The 23,167-nt window shown below is 37.6% G+C and overlaps 5 protein-coding genes across 7 annotated transcripts; 4 read left to right on the top strand and 1 right to left on the bottom strand.

The window, feature by feature from the left end:
- Window positions 1-1,053: 1,053 nt before the first annotated feature.
- Window positions 1,054-4,016, top strand: LOC112169624 (eukaryotic initiation factor 4A-15). The gene is made up of 5 exons (XM_024306680.2): window positions 1,054-1,221; window positions 1,614-1,683; window positions 1,801-1,907; window positions 2,360-2,790; window positions 3,088-4,016. Exons 2-5 carry the CDS (start codon window positions 1,616-1,618, stop codon window positions 3,721-3,723), a joined length of 1,242 nt encoding a protein of 413 aa, XP_024162448.1. The 5' UTR covers window positions 1,054-1,221; window positions 1,614-1,615; the 3' UTR covers window positions 3,724-4,016.
- Window positions 4,017-4,432: 416 nt separating this feature from the next.
- Window positions 4,433-5,147, top strand: LOC112169626. Its single transcript, XM_024306689.2, has one exon. The coding sequence runs from the start codon at window positions 4,561-4,563 to the stop codon at window positions 4,915-4,917; it is 357 nt and encodes a 118-aa protein (XP_024162457.1). The 5' UTR covers window positions 4,433-4,560; the 3' UTR covers window positions 4,918-5,147.
- A 200-nt stretch (window positions 5,148-5,347) lies between these two features.
- LOC112169625 lies at window positions 5,348-8,637 on the top strand. Of its 3 annotated transcripts, none has more exons than XM_024306685.2 (7): window positions 5,348-6,422; window positions 6,533-6,658; window positions 6,767-6,961; window positions 7,040-7,183; window positions 7,298-7,552; window positions 7,680-7,885; window positions 8,164-8,637. In XM_024306685.2, the coding sequence occupies exons 2-7, from the start codon at window positions 6,548-6,550 to the stop codon at window positions 8,192-8,194; spliced, it is 942 nt and encodes a 313-aa protein (XP_024162453.1). In that variant the 5' UTR covers window positions 5,348-6,422; window positions 6,533-6,547; the 3' UTR covers window positions 8,195-8,637. The 3 variants fall into 3 exon arrangements, with proteins under 3 accessions (XP_024162453.1, XP_024162451.1, XP_024162454.1); XM_024306683.2 differs by having other exon boundaries at window positions 7,680-7,975; XM_024306686.2 differs by lacking the exon at window positions 7,680-7,885.
- A 5,553-nt stretch (window positions 8,638-14,190) lies between these two features.
- Window positions 14,191-17,874, top strand: LOC112172253 (probable magnesium transporter NIPA9). The gene is made up of 9 exons (XM_024309522.2): window positions 14,191-14,555; window positions 14,820-14,918; window positions 15,215-15,344; window positions 15,535-15,623; window positions 15,770-15,826; window positions 15,912-15,970; window positions 16,488-16,608; window positions 16,780-16,928; window positions 17,401-17,874. Exons 1-9 carry the CDS (start codon window positions 14,445-14,447, stop codon window positions 17,603-17,605), a joined length of 1,020 nt encoding a protein of 339 aa, XP_024165290.1. The 5' UTR covers window positions 14,191-14,444; the 3' UTR covers window positions 17,606-17,874.
- Window positions 17,875-19,938: 2,064 nt separating this feature from the next.
- On the bottom strand, window positions 19,939-22,348 carry LOC112172178 (cytokinin riboside 5'-monophosphate phosphoribohydrolase LOG8). Its single transcript, XM_024309420.2, has 7 exons — window positions 21,911-22,348; window positions 21,293-21,390; window positions 21,166-21,196; window positions 20,772-20,871; window positions 20,570-20,640; window positions 20,354-20,497; window positions 19,939-20,232 (listed from the first exon to the last, which is right to left on the bottom strand). The coding sequence occupies exons 1-7, from the start codon at window positions 22,013-22,015 to the stop codon at window positions 20,134-20,136; spliced, it is 648 nt and encodes a 215-aa protein (XP_024165188.1). The 5' UTR covers window positions 22,016-22,348; the 3' UTR covers window positions 19,939-20,133.
- Window positions 22,349-23,167: the final 819 nt, after the last annotated feature.

Raw genomic sequence — 23,167 nt, 5'->3', positions numbered from 1 at the left:
CGTGACGGCATCGGCCATAGATTGCAAAAAGGACGATTTTTAATTTGTGGCACAATGCCATAAAGAAATTAAGAAGATATTGGATATCGATAAAAATGTAATTAGGAGTTTTTGTTTGTAATTTTCTTTTCCTTCTAAAAAAAGAAACATAAATGTTGCATAAAAGTTGTAAAACACACTAACATTGGATGAATACAGTCTTTATGGCGAGAAATTATGGACAACTCAGTTAAAAATTAGGCTAAGTCAAAGAGTTCAATTCCATCTATTGTAATAATAATGAAAAAAAATAAAGATATAGTAATTAATTTCACACAAATTAATTGTCAATATCGTTGGTTAGAACATTATTGAAATATATTTTATTGATAAAATCTAAATGAAAGAGGGTCTCTTGCCTCGCACCAAAACTTGGAATATGGATTATGGGATTCAGAAGTAAGCATCATGTGCTAAGCTATTCATTATCCACATGGAACCAACATCATCCCAAAAAGGAGATATTAGGCTTTTAAAAAGAGGATGAATAATTCATCTAAAGCAACAACATCGCACTCACTTTTTCTGAAAAAAAAAACTATTGAATTTTAACTTTGAGTCAGGGAGTATGCTAAATATATTTTTACTCCTCTATTTGATTTAATAAAATTAACACTTGAAGCGCTTACATTTAAGAAAAAACAAATCAAAAGTTAAATAGCTATAGATAGCCAAAATTAAACGCCAAACATAACTAGATTGCTTATCAAAAACACACCCTCATTGCTATACATGTATTTAGATCCTCTTGTCATAAGCCTCAAAGTACTTGGAGTGAAACCAGTAGGATTAAAAAGACCGTCCAAAGTCCAAAGTCCAAACCAACAGCGAACGGCGTCGTAATGCGCAGGAATCCGAGAATAACAAGGGCAAAACGGGAAGTACGAAACAGTGACAGGCCTTGACCAGCAACTCTACACGGCGTCGTAGAGCCCAAATTGGAGAAGTTACAAGACGAAACAGCAGGGGCAAAATGGGAAGCACAAAACATTGGTAGCCCTCACATATAAACCTAATCCTCACAAGCCTCTGTTTTCTCTCTCTCTCTCGTCTTATTGCTGCTGCTGCGTTGCTCAACTCCTCCAACCAAATCACACAGAGATCCGAGGAGTTTGGGAAAACCCTAACTCTCAACTCAGTCACCGACTCTCACTTCTCCGAGCTCTCAACTGCCTCTTTCAGGTGCCTCTCTTCTCTCTCGATCTCGTTTCGCTTTCAATCTGTTTAGTTCTCCTTGAATGCTTTAAGCTCCGATTCTTGATTTTTCCGATTTCGTGGATTGTGTTTTGTGCTTAATTGATAGATCGATTGCTTTCTGGATTAGTTCTGCAACTTCAAAGCCTTGATTCGGTTTATATCTGTTTAATCTGTGCGATAATTTTATGAGCTGTGTCACCTGGATTAGGATAGAGGATCTGCGGAAGCAAGAGGTTGTTGTTAAAATTTGATTTGTTGAGATTTAGAATTTGTATTGAGGAAAGTTGCACCTTCAGTTTTTGATGCTGGGAGTATTGGATTTGTCAGTGTTGTTTGAGTTGAGTTATAATGATGTGTTGCGTTGTTGATATTGTCAGTCATGGCTGGCGCTGCACCGGAAGGATCTCAATTTGACGCTCGTCAATACGATGCGAAGATGAACGAGCTGTAAGTTGTGTTTGCGTCCCTCTGTTTCTAGTTTTTCTTTGTTTCTATGAGTTGGCTATTTGTGTGTCGTTTGCGTCGCGAGTGATGGAAGATTGTTCTTGTTTTGTGTGGGAGCAGACTTGGATCTGATGGACAAGACTTCTTCACCTCGTATGATGAGGTTCATGACAGTTTTGATGTCATGGGACTGCAGGAGAACCTTCTCAGGGGCATCTATGCATATGGTAAATCAAATGATGCTACAAGTTTGTTTCTTTACTTTGCAAAATGATCCATAACTGTGGTGTTTGGTGAAACTTGTTGCGTGGAGTGCTTTAGGATGATGAGTTTGCTACATCAGTTATCTGTCATAGCTCTATTTTGCATCAATCAATTATATTGGGATTTTTGGGCAACTTTGTTGGCTGTCTTTGCATTCTTTCTAAATGACAAAACAGTAAGAGTTAGTGTGGTTTTTAAGACAGTGACTTGTAAGAATGTTTACAAGCAAAGTGAATACTGCACGCTTCATTTAATGAAAATTATGGACATTTCCTTTCTCTGTTATATGTATGTAGATTCAGGGATGTTCATTTGATTGTATATTTATGTTGATTTGTAACTATACACTGAATCTAAGTCATCTGTTCGTTCTTATTTCAAAGCTGATATATCGCTCCCATTTTTTTTTTTTAAGGTTTTGAGAAGCCCTCTGCAATTCAGCAAAGGGGAATTGTTCCCTTCTGCAAGGGACTTGATGTGATTCAACAGGCACAATCTGGAACTGGAAAAACAGCCACTTTCTGCTCTGGAATTTTACAGCAGCTTGATTATGGCCTACTCGATTGTCAGGCACTAGTTCTTGCACCTACCCGTGAACTTGCTCAACAGATTGAGAAGGTTATGCGGGCTCTGGGTGACTATCTCGGTGTCAAAGTTCATGCTTGTGTTGGTGGGACCAGTGTTCGTGAAGATCAACGTGTCCTCTCTAGTGGAGTCCATGTTGTTGTTGGTACACCTGGTCGAGTATTTGACATGTTGCGGAGACAGTCTCTCCGTCCAGATTGCATTAGGATGTTTGTGTTAGATGAAGCTGATGAAATGCTCTCACGAGGTTTCAAGGATCAGGTACTTTAGTTTTGATCTGTGTTCTTTGTTTCTTAAGCATGCTGATACTCCTCACATAAATAGGTGAGCTTGTTGATGGTGATTAGTATGACCTGCATGTGGTATATTAATTTATATACCAAGTCCCAGAATGTTATCTAACCAAGTCAACTGATGTTTTTCTAACAAGAGAATTAATTAACTAAGTTTACTCCAGATATTTAAGTCTTTGTAATGCTTATGTCTGTGCGGTTCACTTTACACATACTTTTTTGTTGTGTGGTTTATTGTACTGACTGTTTCTGTTCATATTTTCAGATCTATGACATTTTCCAGCTGCTACCACCCAAAATTCAGGTGGGAGTTTTTTCTGCCACAATGCCACCAGAAGCCCTTGATATCACCAGGAAGTTCATGAACAAACCTGTGAGGATTTTGGTGAAACGTGATGAGCTCACTCTTGAGGGTATCAAGCAGTTCCATGTCAATGTTGACAAGGAGGAGTGGAAACTCGAGACGCTTTGCGATCTTTATGAGACCTTGGCAATCACCCAGAGTGTCATCTTTGTGAACACCAGGCGCAAAGTTGATTGGCTGACAGACAAGATGCGCAGCCGTGATCACACGGTCTCTGCCACCCATGGTGACATGGAGCAAAACACTAGGGACATCATCATGAGAGAGTTTAGGTCTGGTTCTTCTCGTGTGCTCATAACAACTGATCTGTTGGCCCGTGGTATTGATGTCCAGCAGGTCTCTCTTGTGATTAACTATGACCTTCCAACACAGCCGGAAAACTACCTTCATCGTATTGGTCGTAGTGGTAGGTTTGGGAGGAAGGGTGTTGCTATCAACTTTGTGACCAAGGATGATGAAAGGATGTTGTTCGACATCCAGAGGTTCTACAATGTTGTAATTGAGGAGCTGCCGGCTAATGTTGCTGATCTTCTTTAAGCAAGGTTTTGGTTTGGTGTGGTAATTGGCTTTGTAATTTGGAAAGCCATATTTATTTTCCTCCTAGTAGGTGTAAGGGCCGTTATTTAGCATGGATTACTTGAAACTGGGTTATGGGTCCTGTCCATTTGAGATGGGATTCCATCCCCATTTCGGGTGTGGATAAACCACTTAAAAATTTTGTTTAGTATTTGAGACAAGTTTGCAGCATTAACTGTTTTTGGATTGCCCTTATTGTTCTAAGACTGGTTATGAGGTAATATTATGTAGAAATTTCTCATTGTTTGTTTGAATATTGCATATTGTCTATCCTTCTCTAGGTATCTAGACTATGACTGCTTTGGTCTCTGGGTCTCTCTTATACCTTTCGACATTGTTCAATTGCGTAAGATAGCTGCCATGTTAGAAAAAAGTAATAGAACTCCCTCAAAACAAACACAGCGTGTCCATTTTTTCTCATCCTTTAGTGAAGTTCTTACCCAGAACTTGTTCAACTAGACAACAAATCTTGGAACTTATATTTTTGAAATGAACTTTTTGGCTTTGCTCAAATAGACACTTTAAGGGCTCAAGGCGCATCGATAAAATTTTCTATTTCTTAGTGAATGGGGGGAGAGATGGGTAGAGAAACGTATCATAGACTAGGCGAAATGATTCCCCGCCATACACGCCACTGGAATCAACTATTATAAAAGTCAGCTTTACCGCCTTATAAAAATGACCAAGAAACAAAATCCACAGACCAAATACAACCCAAGCCAGAAGTAAACCACATTCCTTTGGGGTCCATTTCCAGTGGTGCTTGTTTCTTTCTTCTTCTTCTGGGAAGGTGCTTCAATGGCTGACTATAACAGATCAAAGTCCTATGGTGGCAGTGGGACTATGCAGATGGATAACTACTATGGACCCCCAAGAGCACCACCCAGTTCTTATGAGATCAGGAGTTACAGTGTTTCCTATGCACAGGCCCAGATGGGGAATTATAATTACAACAACAGGGATTTGAAGAAGGGGAAGACTCATTCTAGGTCAAAGTCTTCTTCTTGGGCTCTGGCTGATCCTGAGTTGCAGAGGAAGAAGAGGGTTGCTAGCTACAAGATGTATTCTGTTGAAGGAAAGGTGAAGGGCTCCTTCAGAAACAGCTTCAGATGGCTTAAGGTTAAGTGCAGAGAATTGATTTATGGGCTATCCTGATTTGGTTGTGGGTGATGTTTTAGTTTTAGTTCTAGTTTTATTTGCAAGTCTTGAGAGACAGTCTTGTAATTTGTGTTTTTAATGAGCTGTGAGATGATGTTATAGTTGTGATGATAAAGGTCATGATTTGGGTTGGTGAAATGGATTGAAATGTAAATTGGGTGAGCTGTTGGTACTATATTGCCTCCTCTTCTTTCAGGTTTTGAATGAAGTTATATACTTTTATACTAGTTCCATGCTGGTTTTGTTCAAAATTACAAGTTTTGAGTTTTGCTGATAATGCATGGTTTGTTTGTAAATATTGCCCAATTGGCGATTGTTATTCCACACACTCTTTTAAGTTGTGGGGTTTGATTCTGTTTCTGTACCAATCAACATGGTTTTAGGTTATCTGTACCATTTTGAGCTTGATGTACTAGTTTCTTCCATGGTTTAGGCTTTAGTCCTTTACCAAAACCTCTAGTTTCATATCCAATAGCTTTTCAGCAGAATTTACTTATGGACTTCTGCAATGAGGTGTGGTGTGGGAGTTTGGGACTTTGTTTACATTTCTTTTTTTGATCAATTACTGGTCCTCAATAGATTGAGATGAGTTTTCAACAAAAACTACCTAACCAATGCATGGAGAAGACAGATAGGGCAGCTTTATATTTGGCCGGAAGGGTATCACTTTGGATTTGAGTTTTGTAAAGTGAGGGCAGCATTTTGTTTTTAATTAAAGTGGCCTTTCAAGATTTTGGAAGGATTTTCTGAATTTCTGACCAACTTCTCCCCTTAAGAGTCTATGCTATATTATTATTCATTCCTATGAAGTTTCTGGCAAGCCATGTGCATAGTGATTGTCTTAATCCATTGCATTACTTCCTGTTTTTGTCTTTGAGCCATCTAATACCCCTCCACTTAGAACACCTAGACTGAAAACAAAGTGGTATTATTGCACGCGAAAACTCCATTGTTGGATGACTGAGGTTGTGAAGAACCCTTGGTTTGTTACAATATGAAGAAGCTTACATGCTCTTAGATCAAGAACAATACTCAGCTCCTTACATGTAAAGGTGACATTCTTCCTTGCAATCTAATTATAATCTGATAATTGACTTATAAAGGGTTGAAATCAAAACTCAAAAGCTTATTTAATGTTAAGCCCTAAAAGGAATAATCACAAAACTCAAGTCAGATTGTATGAATCATAGAAAAAATAAGAAAATGTATTATGGAATCCCCATCCAATTTAAAGTTTATTCATTAAGCTGATATCAAATTGCTGATTCTAATGTCTTTCACTGTCTCACGACCCTGACAAATTATTGAATAAGAATTATTTGACAAGGTTCTTTTAGATTGATGATTGGAGTTGACCTAATCTTTGCTTGGGGAGCAAGTAGTTTTTGGCTATAATATACAGGAAGGCTTATACTAGGTATGCATTGCACACAGCCTACACAAATTCCCGGTCAAAGTGCTTCAATCTCTTGCTGTACTACCTGCACATCTGAGTAGTAGAGGTAAAAGTCATGGACTGTTTTGCGACATTTTTCCGGTTTATCATGTATTATCATATATATAGTATTGTTCGTGTATAACGTGCTATGCTTTTACCTTTGTATCAACACAGGCAATTCAAAACATTATGGAGAAAGTGGATCCTAAATTAGAAGTCAAAATCAAAGAGGCTAAGAAGCTGATTGCAAAGATGGCTCAAGATAAACTTCAGTTCACTTATACATTAGAAGAAAAGATAGTAAGTCAAATGGTAATCTACATGTAGTATAATTGCATGTTCTAGCTAGTATCAACATCCATTGGTTGAATTAACATCATGAATGATATTAAAATTTCTGTCTAACAGTTTGATCAGTTCTCTTTGGAGTCGTGGTTGCGATACCTGAATGCCCAGAACGACCGTCTCAAATATTTATTGATCAAGGAGATGAAGAAAATGGATCTATTGCAAATGCTGGTAGACAAGATTCGTTGCACTGACAACACCTACCAAAAAAATTCAATTAAGGAATGCTTGTCAGCACAAGAAATGAATAATCATGTAAGAAATAATGATCAATTATATCGTGTATATGTGTGTGAAGTTGAGTGTACTAATAAGCTTTTGACACGGATACAGAAATTGCATTGCCAGATGGTACATGGAAGCAAGAGTTTGAGAAAGGAAAAGCAGCTTTTGGAAGATATGAAACTGAGCCAGCAGGAGGATAAGTTTGTTTCATTTTGGACTCAATTGGAAGAACAACTTGGTGTTTATCATGCTGTAAGATTAAAAGTTTAATATTTCATTTGCTTAGAGTCAGCACTGATCAATTATCTTGTATATGTTTGTCTTATGTCCTTGGATTTGTTTTTTTCTTTTGGACTTTTGATATAGGATTGGCGCTTCGATCCAATGAAACAGATTTTGTTGTTGCATCACCAGATGCCAGTTTTGATCATTACAGGAGATGCAGTTAAAGACCGCATAATAGAATTCAGAGATCTTGAATGGAGAATACAAAGTTGTGGAGTTGCACTGCGAAATGAATATGAAGCCATTGCTATTAATAATGTGAATGGTAAGTCTGCTGTGAAGGGAAAAACTTGGACTCCTTTGGGTTCAAAAAAAGCCTTACAGGAGCAAGTTAAGGTAACATATAGACTCCTAACTTATCAAATACAAATCCATGAGTTAATCCTATATTAACTTTTTTCCCAGTAATTTCTGGTATATAACTACCTTGTTGATATTTCCTGTCATAATTCATTACTTTCAGGTTGCTGGTAAGAAAATAGATGAATTGAGAAAAACCCAATTGGCTCTTGGTCTTGGGAAAATAATTAGTCAAGTTGAGAGAGAATCAGAAGCCATGAAAAGGGGTATAGATTCATGGAGGAAGAAATTTCCAGAGTTAAATCAGAGGAAAGATAAATTGTATTTACACTATTTGAAACCCATAGATGAACAGCCATGTTCCATGAGGTACAAGTCACAACATTACATTAGTACACAACTCATCACAGAAGAATTTCATTACAATAATCCAACTAATTAACCCAGTAGTAATTACAGGTGTGCAATTCCAGACTTTGAGGTTTGTTAGGGTTGTTGGTTCAAGTGTTGGATCAAAGTTTCTCTTTATTTAATTAGTAGTACTAATGGTCATCAAACTCTTGCAACTTTATGAGTTTTTAACATCTTAGCTAGAATCTTCTTATTGTCACTGACATTAATGGCATTGTATTTTTATTTGAATCCAGGTTGGAAACTTTATCTTTCTATTACTACTGACTCAGTAGTTTATCTCATCTGATGTGACATCAAGAGGAACTCAACCAACTTCACAAGTAAATAAAAGAGATGATAATGTGCCTGTAATTGGTTACTTGTGACAAGTCTCTACTTAAGCTCTTTCAGAACTCAAAACTAATAACTTTTGTGGTAGCAGACTTCAACTAATACCAGTTGCTAATTGCTATTGCACATGGTCAAATGAGGGGGTTTGATTCTGTTTCTGTATCACTGTTTTAGGTTGTATGTACCTTGTTACGCTTGATGTACTACTTTTCTTTCCCATATTTAGCTTTTTGTAGTGTGTTTTTATTGGCACACTGTAATGTAAAAGGTGATCTTGATGCGCCTACCAATTGGTGTTGGGAAAATCTTCACTTATTCACGATTTTCTTGTAATATCCTTGCAATATTTAGTGAAAAGCTCCCTGTTTTCGATTTTACTTTTCTAGTCATTATGTTCTTGTAGAGTTTGCTCTTAGTTCTTACAAATCTTGTATGAATCACTTATTGGTCCTGAATAGAATAGAATAGATTATGATGATTTTGGAGTAGGACTAAACCATGATCTGCAGCAGCATTCACAGTGACACTTATTATACGGATCAACTTCTTCACCGCATAATTTTACGGCGTTTGATTTCAACGTCACCTTCTGCAAAAGAATAATTACAAACTTGACTGGGATCATATGAATTACCAAGAAAACAAGTGAATGTTTTTTCTATTTGGTATAATTAATAAAATCTTTTTCAAGAAATGAAAAGATCACAACATATTGTTAAGTTTATGTTCTTCAAATTGTATTCTTGTAGACGCCATCTGCCTGAAATTATTGAATAGGAATTGTTTGACAAGGCTTTGGATTAATGATTGGAGTTGACTTATTCTTTGCGTTGGGTGCAAGAAGTCTTTGCCTATACATACAGTGATGCATACCTATGCCTATATGTATTATAAACCTCTAGTACGTAGTTATAGCACAGCCTACTTGAATTCCAAGTCAGAGTACTTTAATCTCTTGCTGTACTACCTGATCATCTGAGCACTAGAGGTAAGAGTCATGCATGAACTGTTTTATGACATTTTCCTTGCTTATAGTGTTTCATTTTGTATAATGTGTTTGATAATACCCCAGTGTCATCACAGGCAAAGCAAGCACTATGGAGAAACTGGAAGCTAATATGAAAACTAGAATTAAACAGGCTCAGAAGCTGAGTGCAAGTTGATAGAGAGAGACTCCAGCTCACTGAAGCAATAGACCTAAAGATGGTAAGTTGAAGTTAAACGCTATATATGTGTGTTGATGAATATATGTTCTAGCTGCTAGCAAGTGTCAACTTTCAATGATCAAATTAAAATCTTCTGTCCAGTTTGAGCAGGGGCGTATTGAAAGACGGTTGAGATATCTCAAGAGCCAGAAAGAGGAACTCGAATCCTGTCTAAAATACGAGAGAGAGAAAATGGATCTGCTGCAGCAATTTCTGAAGAAGCTTCGTTTTTCGGACAATGCTTACCAAAAGAAACCAATTAAGTCATGCTTGTCAGAACATGAGATGAATAAACATGTAAGCATATTATATACACACACACACACACACACACACACACATATATGTATATTCGTGTGTGATGTATGCATGTAACATTTATCTATATGCTTATGAATGAATGGATGCAGAAATTGCATTTCGGCATGGTACATGGAAGCAAGAGTTTCGCCAAGGAGAAACAGCTTTTGAAAGAGATCGAAGAGAGTAAACAGGAGGACAGTTTTGGTTCATTTTGGACTCAATTGAAAGAACGTCTTCGTGATTCTGAAAATGTAAGATTTATACAGTACCAAATTAGTTAGAGCCAGTACTGATCAATTACCATGTGTAATTATTAATTTTTTTCTTATTCTTTGGATTTGGTCTTTGCTCTTGAAACAGAGTTGGTGTTGGCATCATTTGAAGCAGACCTGGTGGTTGCATCACCAGATCCCATTTTTGATCCATAAGAGAGATTCGGTGGAAGACCGTGAAGGAAATATCATAGAACTTGAACGGAGGATACAAGGATTGGATGTTGTACTGCAAAAGCATGGAGATGAAGCCATTACTAACAATACTGCTAAGGCTAATTTTTATGCTGTCAGTGGAAAAGCTTGGACTTCCTCGGGAGCAAAGAAAGCCTTACAGGAACAAGTTAAGGTAAAGTACCGATTCTAACTCATTAAACAGAAATGAAATATTTCACATTAATCTTTTCTGGTTTCTGTTACATACTAACTTTCTACTGGTATTTTAATTAATTCCAGCATGCTGTTGATGAAATAAATGAATTAAGGAAATCCCTTAATTCCTTATTAAAAAAAAAAAAAAGAATTAAGGAAATCCAAGTTGGCTATTGGGACAGAAATTGGACAAGCTGAGAGAGTACCGGTGGCCATGGAAAAAGATACCGAAGCGTTGAAGGAGAAGTTGCCAGAGATAAATCAGAGGAGAAGGGAAGCATGCCTATGCCATTCCAAACTCCGGAAACAACAGTCAGAAATCGAGAAGAAATTGGCAAGAAGCTGTCTCTAATAAGCTAGCTACTTAGGCAATAAGATCTAACAAATCATTGTACGTGCAGAGATCCATACCACATTATGGACTAAATCTTGGGGATGGTGAACTCAAACTTGGGGTTTATGTATCACTATGGAGAGAAGTATCACTAGACCAATAATTAGTTGGTACTACGCGCCCATATTTTTCTCTTATGTAAAATACAACTGCCACGCTAAAACGGCAAACAAAGGTTACAAAGCTTCAAGTTGATGCTTTCTATCCCATATTTGGGTTGGATGGGAAACTCTTGGCCACGGAAAGTTGACCGGGGCCTGTCGTCAGGCTGGGCGGTAGGGACCTCACGGAGTCACGGGTCGGCGCTCTGGAGCCCGACTCTTCTAGGCCACTTCAATCCATGCCCTTGACACCAAACAGGGGTTTTAAGCCACCCTCTAGCCAGACTCCCATATTGGGATCTTCCGTCTGGCTTAGACTAGAGCACTTTTTTGGTGGGTGTCGCCCAAAATCGGGACATCCAAATCAATTGGTAATATGTGTAGAGGTCCGAATTCTTATAAGCCCTTATGCAAAGTTGTGCTTTGCTGATATGGGACAATACTCCATTAATCACTAATTATTTATTACTACTTCTTGGTGAAAACTCAAATCATGCACATCAGACAAATCGTGCTCAGCTTTGAAGTGTCTTTGCAGAAAGTTACAATTTTTTATCCAATAATGATCAAGTTATACCGGTACCCCATTATAATTCATCGGCCTCAAATCATGCACATCAGACAAATCGTGCTCGGCTTTGAATTAATCAATAGGCATCAACTGGTGGCTATGGAAAAGGATATAGAAGCACTGATGAAGAAATTGCCATTGATAGATCAGAAGAAAGATGAAGCACACCAATGCCTTCTCAAACTCAGAAAACAGCAGGCATTTAACTGATACCTATGAGCCAGGAGTCTAATACAAAACAAATTTCACTAACATAACCCAATGCAATTAACTGATACCATTTACACACAATTCACAGTAAAACAAGTTGGAAATCAAGCTCGTGTTTTTAAACAAGGTTGTGAAAGGTGGCTGAAGTGTCAAATCAATCACTTACTTTTTGGTTTCTAGTTAGTACGGGTAAACTGATCGATCAAAGTTCTGCGAGTTATGGCACCTTTTAAGATCTTCTTATTGTTACTGACATTGACATTCTCTCTTTATTTGAATTCATGTTGACATATTCATGTCTTGTTAGTTGGTCAGTCCTTATCGCATCTGATATCTCAAGAGCAACTGTACCAAATATCAAGCCAGAAGTTACTTCGTAAACACAAAAAACCAAAAAGAATAGATACATAATAAAAAGTGATGGCAAGAAGGTGCAGTAATTAACTAGTTACTAGGCCAAGTCTCTAGTTGTGCTGTTTCAAATTTTATGTACTCTGATCAGATCCGTCTGATCTGGGTTAGGTCTTCTCGATCTGATCCGTTGATGGGTTGTTTTGGCAGAGACGGGGCGTTCTCATGGGTTATGGATGGCGGGCTGTTGTTGGGTGGGGCGGTGGGGCTCGGGTCTGATCAGGGTAGTCCAATTTGGGCCGATCTTTTTAGATCTGATATGGGGTTGACTCTATTTGGCAGGGGCGACGCGCTTCCATGGTGCTGTAGGGAGGGCAGCATGATGATGGTTGCGGTCCGGCAGTTCTGGCGGCATGGTGCAGGCGGTGGTTAGTCGGCTGTGGCTATGGTGGGGGTGGGCCAGACTTGGCTGGAGTCGTGGGTCTCCCTTGTTTCCTGGTTTAAGGTTTGGGCTTGGGCCCGGCCTGGGTTGGTTTATTTATTTCTACTATTATCTTTATTTATTTGAGTTGGTTAGTTTTGTCTCGCCTTCGGCGTGTAATAAGTACCTACATATATTTTGTAGGGAGAGTCGGGCTACATGTTTGTGTGTGCACTCTAAGTGTCTTGTCAGCCCTAGCGAGGCGACGATCTATTGTTAAATGGTCGCAACCTCCTAGTGGCAGAATGAAACTAAGTGTCGTCGGCTTTATTTTCCGGCGGCAACATAGTAGGAAAGCTGTGATTTTGGCATTTATACTTCGTTGTAATCGAATTATCTTTCCGTTATGTCACCGCTTTGTCAAAGCAAATGAAGTAGCCAATAGTACACTTTTTGCTAATTGATGCTTGTTAGAATACATGTACTTTGTAGCGTCTTCTGATATTATTTCAGGACATGCTCTCGATGCTTATTGTAATCAAGGATTTAGGCTCAATGTCCCCCCCCCCTGTATTCAGCAGTTTCATTAATCAATGCTAGAGGGTAGCCGCACTAAGCCCTCATTTCAAAAAAAAAAAAATAATAATAGCTCAATGCCAAATGTTGTACTTGGCCATGTACTGCACTTTACTGTGGCTCTCTCTATATAACAATACAAGGAAGATGACTTTTTGCCGACAATTATGCTTCCCAGTTTTTTTTTTTGATCGGGTTAGTTGTTAGTAACTCACACACCCATACAGTGGTATCCCAGCGCCAGGACACCTGCACCGACATTGCGGCGAAAGCCAGACTAATCCACTGCACCGCAGACGCACGAACCCAAAGGGTCCCTCAAATCTGCTGGCCACGGGATGGAGCTGGGATTCGAACGTTTGACCTGGGAGTTTCAGACTATGCTTCCTAGTTTTAAAAATGTTTTTGTTAAATTTGAAAAATATTTGTATACTATTTAAAATTAACCTAAAAAAATGTCACAAGTGTTGTTGAGCATAAACACACTATTTATAAATAAAAAAACCATAAAAGAATAAATAAACAGTGAAATGTTTCAAAAATAAGAAATGAAAAGTTTTTTTGTGTCTCCTTCTAGCTCTTTGGAGCGCGCATCTTTAGAGCAAATGATCTCATTGAGTGATATAGGTGCCAATTGCCAATTTTGTGTGAAAAGTTCAATTCAACGATTGGTATTGGCATGACTAATTTGTAACGCTCACCGGATACAACCAATTTGCTTGCCAAGAATTAGTCTAACCAATTCATAGTCCCCACTAGCACCTACGATCACAACACCAACCCAAATATTTATTTTATGAAACGAATTTAGCGGTTGGATTCGTATTCGATTCAATTTTAATGGTTGGAATTTGTTCACTAATTTTTTTTTAATTCTTTTACTACTTGTTTTCACACTATTTCGAAACTAATAAAATCTTCTTTTAAAATAATATATATATATATAATACACACTTACTTTCTTCTTTACTTTGGTCACTACCCGCACGGTCACACCAACTATAAATTCTATAAATACACAACCTATTTAGGGTCTAAATTTGATCATATTTTAACTTTAAATAGTGTATTAGCAATAGTTTGAGTGCTGGATTGATAAATTGAAGGCAGTTGCCAATCTGAAAGAAGAGTGAATTGACAAGGTTGGTAAATTGGCATTTGACATCAAAACATGGGTTTTGCTCTGGTTGGCGTTTGGCTAATTGCCAGACCAGTTTTGCTGTGAATGTCCCATTAAAAACTAAATAAAGAGTCTCTATCTTTTTCAACGTAAACCCAAAAACCAAAATGGTGGCGTAAGACAGCAGAAAACCGAAGCTTAATTTTACAGACACCCAAAGACTCCTTCTTTTTTCCTATTTTCCTATTCATCAAGATTTGATTTTTATCTCGAGAAATCAACAGAGCGATGTGGGAGTCGATCCTTCTGACGTTGGCGGCGACCGCCGGAAACAACATCGGAAAAATTCTTCAGAAGAAGGGCACCGTCATTCTTCCGCCTCTCTCTTTGAAGCTCAAGGCACTGTTCTTCTCCTTCTACTCTTACCCATTTGCTTTTTCTTCATTTCCTTTATTGCATGTGTTCATCTTTATGATTGGTATTGATTGCAAGTCCTTCACTTTTGTAAATGTGTTCAAATCTTGATGATCAAGACTTTGTCTTTTGGGTTTATGGAATTGAGTTCAGAATGAGTTGCCAATTGGGTTTCTGATTTCATTGGATGCAAATGTTGATGTTGCATGATGAAGAGGGTTACTAAATTGGGTATGTGTTTTTTTGTAGGTGATAAGGGCATATGCCTTGAACAGAGCTTGGTTGATAGGTTTTCTGATGGATATATTTGGAGCCTTGCTCATGTTGAGAGCACTGTCTCTTGCTCCTGTAAGTGTTTCAGCTACAAAGCTACATTTGTTTTTTCGTTGTTTACGTTCTCCTTGACATTCAGTTTATGCATTAATTCATATTCTTGGTCTAGTTGAGGTTTATAATATATGCTGAATTAACTTCTAATTGAAATGCATGTCAAGAGAACTTGAATTTGAACTTGTATTGGTCAATCTTCTGAGTGGCTCCGGGCCAAAATCTGGTCGGGTCAAGCTAAGACGCTTATTCGTTTATTTGATGTTTGATCTTGTCCAGTTTTATGTGTACGGTGAATCTTGATGGTGTACTTTCAGGTATCTGTCATCCAACCGGTTTCTGGGTGTGGACTTGCTATCCTTTCGATATTTTCCCATTTTTATCTGAAGGAAATCATGAATGCTGTTGACTGGCTGGGGATTACTTTAGCAGGCATTGGCACTATAGGTAATGTAAGTTCTTTATGATTCTCTTTGTTGATTACAAATCTTGCGCTGTTCTTTTACTGAACTGTAAGGTGTGTGTGTGTGTGTGTGTATAAAAGTTATATCGCGTAGAACTGATACCTTATCAGTTTTTGATTTGTTTGTTTTATTCAAAGTATTGTTTTGAGTTGTGTAAGATTTTATATTTGCAGGAGTTGGTGCTGGAGGTGAGGAGCAAAAGGCTTCTGCTATATCTATCTTCCATCTACCATGGTTGGCAATTGTGGTCGCCATCTTGTTTGTAGGTACCTTATCCCATGGATCATCTGTTCCTTGCTAGGATTTATTTGTTAATGAAGGAAATTTATCAATTTAATGCTGCTGGATCCGATTACAATTGGATATTTTACCTGATGATTCTAAGCCTGCAAGATCCTTTTTAAATAGGTGCTCCTTAATGCTTGGCTACGAATCTACAGACGTCAACGAAAAGAACAGGAGTTGGTAAATTGATTTATGCTTTTCAGTTATTTACAGTGTTTGGGTAGGGGTTTTTCCACCCTGTCACTGACATCTGTTTGTGTTACAGATGGAATATGAAGTTGTAGAAGAGATTATATATGGCTTGGAATCTGGCATTTTGTTTGGGTATGGGTCCCTCTTGCACTAATTTTCTGTTATTTTGTTCCTTAAGATGAAGATTCACCTCGCACAATTCAAATTAGGAGGGAAAGTATAACATATTATGCTTCTGTTTGCACACTAAGGTGAGTTGTAATATTTTGCCCATGTCAACACGATGATAGCACCTTTTTGAGTTTGGCAGATTGAAGGAGTTAATGTTGTGTGCATGCTAGTACATGTCATTTCATGTGTATCGTTTATATGAGAAGAGGACTCGTGTAGTAGCACCAGATGTTACAACAAAGTTTTAGCCTCTCAGATTTGTTGGTGTCAAATTGGACTAGCTATATCTAATTCATAGTTTCACATACTTTAAAAAAAAATTTCTCCTGCCTGAACCAAATACTTTTGATGATTTTATTTGCTTTTTGGATTTTGAAAAAAAAAATTACAGGATACAGAGAACATTTATTAGTAAACTCATGTAGGTTGCAAGTCATCTTTAAAATCATACATTTAATTATTACACATCTAATTGCAGAATGGCATCTGTAATATCAAAGATGGGCTTTGTGTTCTTGGAGCAGGGTTTCCCCAGCATACTAGTTCCTATATGCTTGATAATCAGCATATGTTGTAGCGGTACAGGGTTTTACTACCAGGTATGTAAAACACTTGACTATGCCGAGAGTTTCATCTCCTCATATGTACATGTGAATAGAAAGTGTCAGCCACATGAAAATGCACCTGTAGTTTCTTGTTATAATCACGACGGTTAATTATATCTTTGGGATAAGAAGTTCTTGTTGTTGTTGATGAGTTATTTTGAACAGACTTGGGGTTTAAAGCATGGGAGGGCAATTGTAGTCTCTACATGTGCTGCTGTGGCATCAATTGTTACTGGTGTTCTTGCTGGTATGCTTGCTTTGGGTGAAAGATTGCCTTCAGCGCCAACCGCTCGTCTTACACTTATGCTTGGATGGTAAATCGAGACACTAACTTGTAGTTTATACGCTGTTTTTAATAACAATAGCTTCATAATTTATTTAGTTTGGGCCTAAGGATGTTCTTGAACCAAATAGGTTTTTCGATTCCATTCTAAACTAAATAGTTGACACATGGTGTATCTGCCATTTTAGGTCTCACTTATAGGCATGGTTCATCTGTTATCATTTTAGTTTTTGGAAACTTGAGTTCTGTTTCACTTTGATGCAAAGTGGTAAAATTTGGTCCAATCTTATTGGATGTCATGGGGTAACAAGTATATGGTCCAAAGTTATCATATCAGATTATTCTAATTTTGTCATGCAGCCATAATTCGTTGATTTATTATTCGTTTTCTCATTCTGAACTGGTCAGTATATTACATGGTTTGAAGTGCTGAAATGAGTAATATGAGTTTGATTTAGGATCCTAGCATCAAGATTGTTGATCCTAAACTATTTTTGCTGCAGGGTATTTATAATTGGTGGGGTGATTTTACTTGTGAGCTCAACACGGCTGGTGCGTCACCTTCCTCGGTCTTTACGACATGTTGATAAGAGCTTCAATGTTAGAAAATCCGGGTCTACCCGTGTTAGGGAGTCCAACCCTAGCACTGTTATCCAGGCATCAACTCTGCATCATTTGATGCCTACTTCTTCCAAAGAGAAGGCTTGATCTGATGACAGCAGGAAGATTCTTGTATATGCATAAAATTCCTTACATTGATAGACATGAATGTAACTTGAAGCAGATCTTTTTGGTGGGCAAAGCTGGTGTATAGTAGATAGAGTTCACTCACTATTCTTACGGAGGGCATGAATTTTTGACATCATTCCTTTCCTGGAAAAATTTTCCACACCTCGTTGTGAAAAAATTCATATCTGAAAATGTTTTATATCTTGCTCCTACTTACCTTTCATTATATGAGTGATGGTTTCTCCTTCTTTAAAGTGTTGCAATGGATTCTTACAAAATTATAAACTTGTTTAAGTATTGAAGATGATAGGATTTATTCTTTCCACCAGCAAAAGCAAGAACAAATAGCTCGTCTCTGATCCTCTGAAAGTAATATGCTGAATAATGAGACTGCTGATGAGGACCCTCATCCCAAACTGCCGATCTTCTTTGAGAATTGAAAATGTGCAGGTGAACCTGTACTAAAGATTGCTTTCTGTATGTAGAAACACAGTTCTCACCTCATTTTCCTGTTTATCTTTAAACTCTGTTCACCTGTGCTTGCCTTCTCTATAAAACATACGTTAGGTTTTTTAACCACTAAGACTTACTGTCCACCATGGACGAATTTGAACTATGCATAAGTTAATTTACTATAGGGAACCCTTCTTAATCATTCAAAATTTACCGTTTCTTTTCTGTAAAAGAAGGTAAGGAAATAAATTACAGATATTTCCTGGAGTGTAGGCAGCAGAATGGTTCTGAGGAGGGCAATGATGCCAAAAACAATGTCTGCAAGAATTTAGTGATCAATTACTATAGGGGAACCCTTCTTAATCATTCAAAATTTACCGTTTCTTTTCTGTAAAAGAAGGTAAGGAAATAAATTACAGATATTTCCTGGAGTGTAGGCAGCAGAATGGTTCTGAGGAGGGCAATGATGCCAAAAACAATGTCTGCAAGAATTTAGTGATCAAAAAGTTATGGAGGGACCATTAAAGACCCAAGTGAATAGTTCAGATACCTCTGCATTCACTTCATGGGGTGGGTGAGCCTAGTTAAGATACCACTGCATTCACTTCATGGGGTGGCTGGCTCACCCACCCCACTAGCCCAGAGAACTAACATCCACTTTGAGGTTTGAGCTAAGCCACTACACCTTGAGGTCCACCATTGTACTTGAGTCTAGAGCAACCACTACTGAGACCCATTTTGCAAAACCCTGAACCAACCGGGATGAGGCAGCTTCTTGTGCTCTGTTAGAGCACGAGTGTCATGTCACCCACCACCACTACCCTCTTTGTGGTAAGAGATAACTAATCAGTAGGCTACCTTCTGAAAAATGCATGTGGGTAGTAGTTTGGTGCCTCCATTCCCCAGCGGCCCAGCCAAGAATATGAACTAGGGTTTGATATGTTACTGTGCTTTGCACTTTAAGGACAAGTTGCCAAAACAGTGGCAGTAGTTAACTGCTTTCCCTTCCCGCTTGTCAAAAAGGAAGCAGAGTCTAAACAAACACTAGAATCCAGAATGATTTTCATGTGGCCAAACAGAAGGGGAGTCGAAGAAAGAGAGAGGAGGGGATAGGGGGCCAGAATGAATTAACCTTCTACCAAACATGTTTGTCAAGACCGCAGAACATCTTTGTGGGTCCTCGCAGGAATAACTAAATTCTACGACTGAACAAAACCCCTAAACACGTGTGTGAACTGAACTATATAGTCCCTTGCTTTACCTAGGGCTCTACCCACCACTAGGAATAATAATCTCCACGGTTGCCTAAATTTTTCTTTTGCAGCTAATCAGAGCTCAGATAAATTACTTGAATCCGGGTTAACTCATTGGATAAGGTGGACTAGCCACTCTGGCCTCCATTTGACCATAAAAGAAGATGATCCTGAAACTTCATTGAACATTATTCCTAGAGATGCCCGTTTGGAGTTTCGCGGAAGATCAGCTTAGACATTCAAGTCAAAGGAAAATGTTGAAGAACAGTGGAAGGAAATGCAATCAGCTTTCTTAGGACTCTGACAAAGAATATCATCATCATTTCACTCTTCAGCTGAACTTTGAAAAGAATACCAAGGGAATTATGATGCTCGCAAACTACTTGGGGAAGGAGTAACTCCGTCGACACACTAGTTGCTTCGAACAATATTTCTGTCTGAAGTTTCTGACTTTAGAAGATCTATTTGAAACCTTTTAGCACAATGGGTACCAAGCGATTGTGATTAGGAGTTGCTCCTTAAGGTATCATTTATGGGATGCCTACGTTCAATATAGCTTCACCTATGTTGTCTACAACTCACCAATATAAATAAAATAATGAAATATGACGATCAAATAGTGTTTCAGTTGACCTTAATTTAAAGACTGGATGAATTCACTTGAAATCAAATCACAAGGAATTTAAAAGTACACTGAAATGAAGGGTCTGGTCCCATACAAATAGATTCTTCCAACAACTCGAGTATTGATGAATCAAATCAGGAATCAATTTTGGTGAAAAACCTACATCAATAACTATTTCACCTTGGGTCCTCATGGCTTGAAGCTTGCGAAATAGCAAGTTGCGCCCTTTTCCAGCTTTCATGAGAAGCAATATGTTGATGGGAAGGAGTGTATTGCTGCCAAAGTAAACATATTGTGGATTTGTTTAAGGCTTTATCATTTAATGTCCAGAAAAATTTATTCACTGAAAAACAGGTAATCTTTTTATGAACATGAGGCAAGCAAGTTAAACTATACCTCAATCTGAACCATAAGTTCTTTAGCGTTTGGAGCAGAGACAATTATATCCCGAGCACCTGGCTTGATGAATCCTTCTTGAACACCATTGTCAAATAGTGAAAGCAAGGAATTATAGTACCCATCTACATTCAGCAAACCAACCTGTGTAATATCAAGTTAGAAATCCCATTAATAGGAAGTTGATCATATATTTTTAGTGGTAAAAATTGGTACCGGCTTTTTATGAATCCCAAGTTGGGCCCATGTTATCATCTCCAATGTCTCTTCCATCGTTCCATATCCTCCTAAAACCAAGAGCAATAATACTGTGAGCATATCCAATTCACAAGCTTAAGAATTACTTACATGGCTACAGTATACTTAGAGTCATATCTGTGGTTCTAAAATTGTAGGGATAAGTTTTCCAAGTAATTACCAGGAAGAGCAATAAAGGCATCAGATTCCTCAGCCATAGAAGCTTTCCGCTCATGCATGTCTCTAACTATTCTTACTTCTCCAACAGTTTCACCGGATATCTGTCAAAGTTGTCCATAAAAGTCTGTTAATAATCAACTGAACTCATCTTGGAAGGAGTACTAAAACTAGTACTTGAAAATTGCAAATTTCTCCCCAAACCCCCCTAAGCTACACTGGACAATTTTAAAGACGTGAAAACATCACTCAGTGCCTGACTTCAAGCACGTTTAAGGATGTTTAATCTTACAAGGTCTGCTTCTTAAGAGTAATTGTAAGCTGAAAAGAATCTGGATATTTGAAATATGAAAAGGGGCATCAAATCTAGCAAGAACAGTTTAATTTCTGACCCATACCTCTCTAGGCATGAGAGCTTTTGGAATGACTCTGCATGTAAAGAGCAAACATAACATATGAGCAACAAATTATCACTCAGAGACACAAATACAACGAATTACAGAGTAAGTGTTTTATATGTAATACCCAAGAACATGGCAACCTCCATCAAATACAGTCTGGGATACCAAACCCATCAACCCGACATTCCCTCCACCATACACCAAATCTATCTTCCGTTTCACCTGAAATTCACACCAACAAAGCATCATTTTTTAAAGTGAAAATTAAGCTTAGAAGACGAAACCGCATAATATTCATGTTTATTGCATTGAACACTGCTTTCATGACTTTTCCATGGATATGCATGAAGTAATATACTGTCAGAAGGAAGTCAATGTTCAATTGTTCATGATCTTAAATCACAGCCCAGAATAGTCCAATGGCCAATTACCAAACAGAACAAAACCCGGTTCAGGACATTAAGACACTACATAACCATTCAACACCTCTAAATTTAGCACAAAAATCACCAAGAAGAGAAGAGCGTGTTTGAAGCAATCCCAACCAAAACAACCCCATACCATTAACCAAAATACCAGAAACCCCAGAAAACAACACTTCTTTATGAATATGAATATCAATATGGATTCTTTAATATCAATACGAACTCATAATCATCCAAGCCAAGATTACATATTTAAACCACATATTGACCTGACAACAAAAAACACAAGCCGTTGATGATTAAGAAAACAAACAAACCAGTTCATTGCCCAACTCAAGAGCAGCATCACTGAAGACTTGTCTGTGGCCAGAGTTGCTACCACAAAACACACAAATCCTCTTGAACTTGCTACCCTCTTCCATTCACACTTGCTACTTATATAACTCTTCGTGGTCAATCCCAAACTCTTTGTGGATAAAGAGTTGAACAAAGGAACCAAGAAAGAGAATGGCTAATTGTTATCTTATTACATAAGAAGATTCTATCTTACTTTAACAGCTAAATCCCAAAGCTTTTTACAGAGATAGAGAGAAGGAGGAAGCAAAAGATTGGTTCTTTAAAAGACCAACTGGGTCGATCCTAATTTGGTGTATAAAAACCAAGGCAATCAAATTCGAGAAGGTGATCGATTTTTATATCCAGATAGAGAAGCAAGGAAAGCCCACATGAGCCATGCCCTATCTATTCCGACGGATTCTTTTGTCGGCTCTATCAAATTATAAGATTAAAAAAGAGTTATTCTTTAATTGAAAACAGTATAATCTCTTTGTTTTTTTCTCTTCCAAATCAAACGAAATAATGCAACTTCTATTCATAGAAATTGGGAGAGGACAGATTAGTATAGGACTGTAGGCTCTGGGAAGGTTTATGCCACTACTAGGACTTTGACTTATACATAACAATACTTTTGTTGTTAAAGGAAAATCACATTATATGCCTTCGTCAAAATGATTAACGGAGAGGGAATTAAGGAATTAGCGATTACCATCAATCAGCAAAAATTAAGGATCAATGAGCATTAATAATTGATATTTCCGTTATAATTCTCTCCTATATAAAGGGACTATGAAATAAAATGAGTAAACAAATTACATTTGTTAAATATTAATTTAATAATTTGATGAAACGTTTATTTATAGGACAATAATTAAAAACAAAATAGGTTTATTTCACTATCCTCGCTATTTCATAAGGAATATATATTTTGGATTATATGAATGAGTTTTACTATCAAAATGTTGAACTGAATCTCTATGTTTGTTTGGTTTTGTTATAGATTATGTACAAAAATTTTGAGTATGTCATTTGTGTTCTTTCAGGACACTTTTAGAGATACAACAAACAATATGAGAAGTTTTATTTATAGCAAGGATAGTGATTTTCCTTTACCCTTTTAATCATATGTAAGGAATAAGGACAAAAATGCATACATTGTTTTGTTATGATCATGATTCATTTAACTATAATAATCATGATAAACGATGTGAATCAAAACTAGGGAAAATAATGTGGCC

The sequence above is a fragment of the Rosa chinensis genome, chromosome 6, assembly GCF_002994745.2.
Source record: "Rosa chinensis cultivar Old Blush chromosome 6, RchiOBHm-V2, whole genome shotgun sequence".
In the NCBI taxonomy this organism is placed as follows: domain Eukaryota; kingdom Viridiplantae; phylum Streptophyta; class Magnoliopsida; order Rosales; family Rosaceae; genus Rosa; species Rosa chinensis.
The sequence above is the reverse complement of the archived record's forward strand: the minus strand, read 5'-3'. Positions and strand labels throughout refer to the sequence as shown.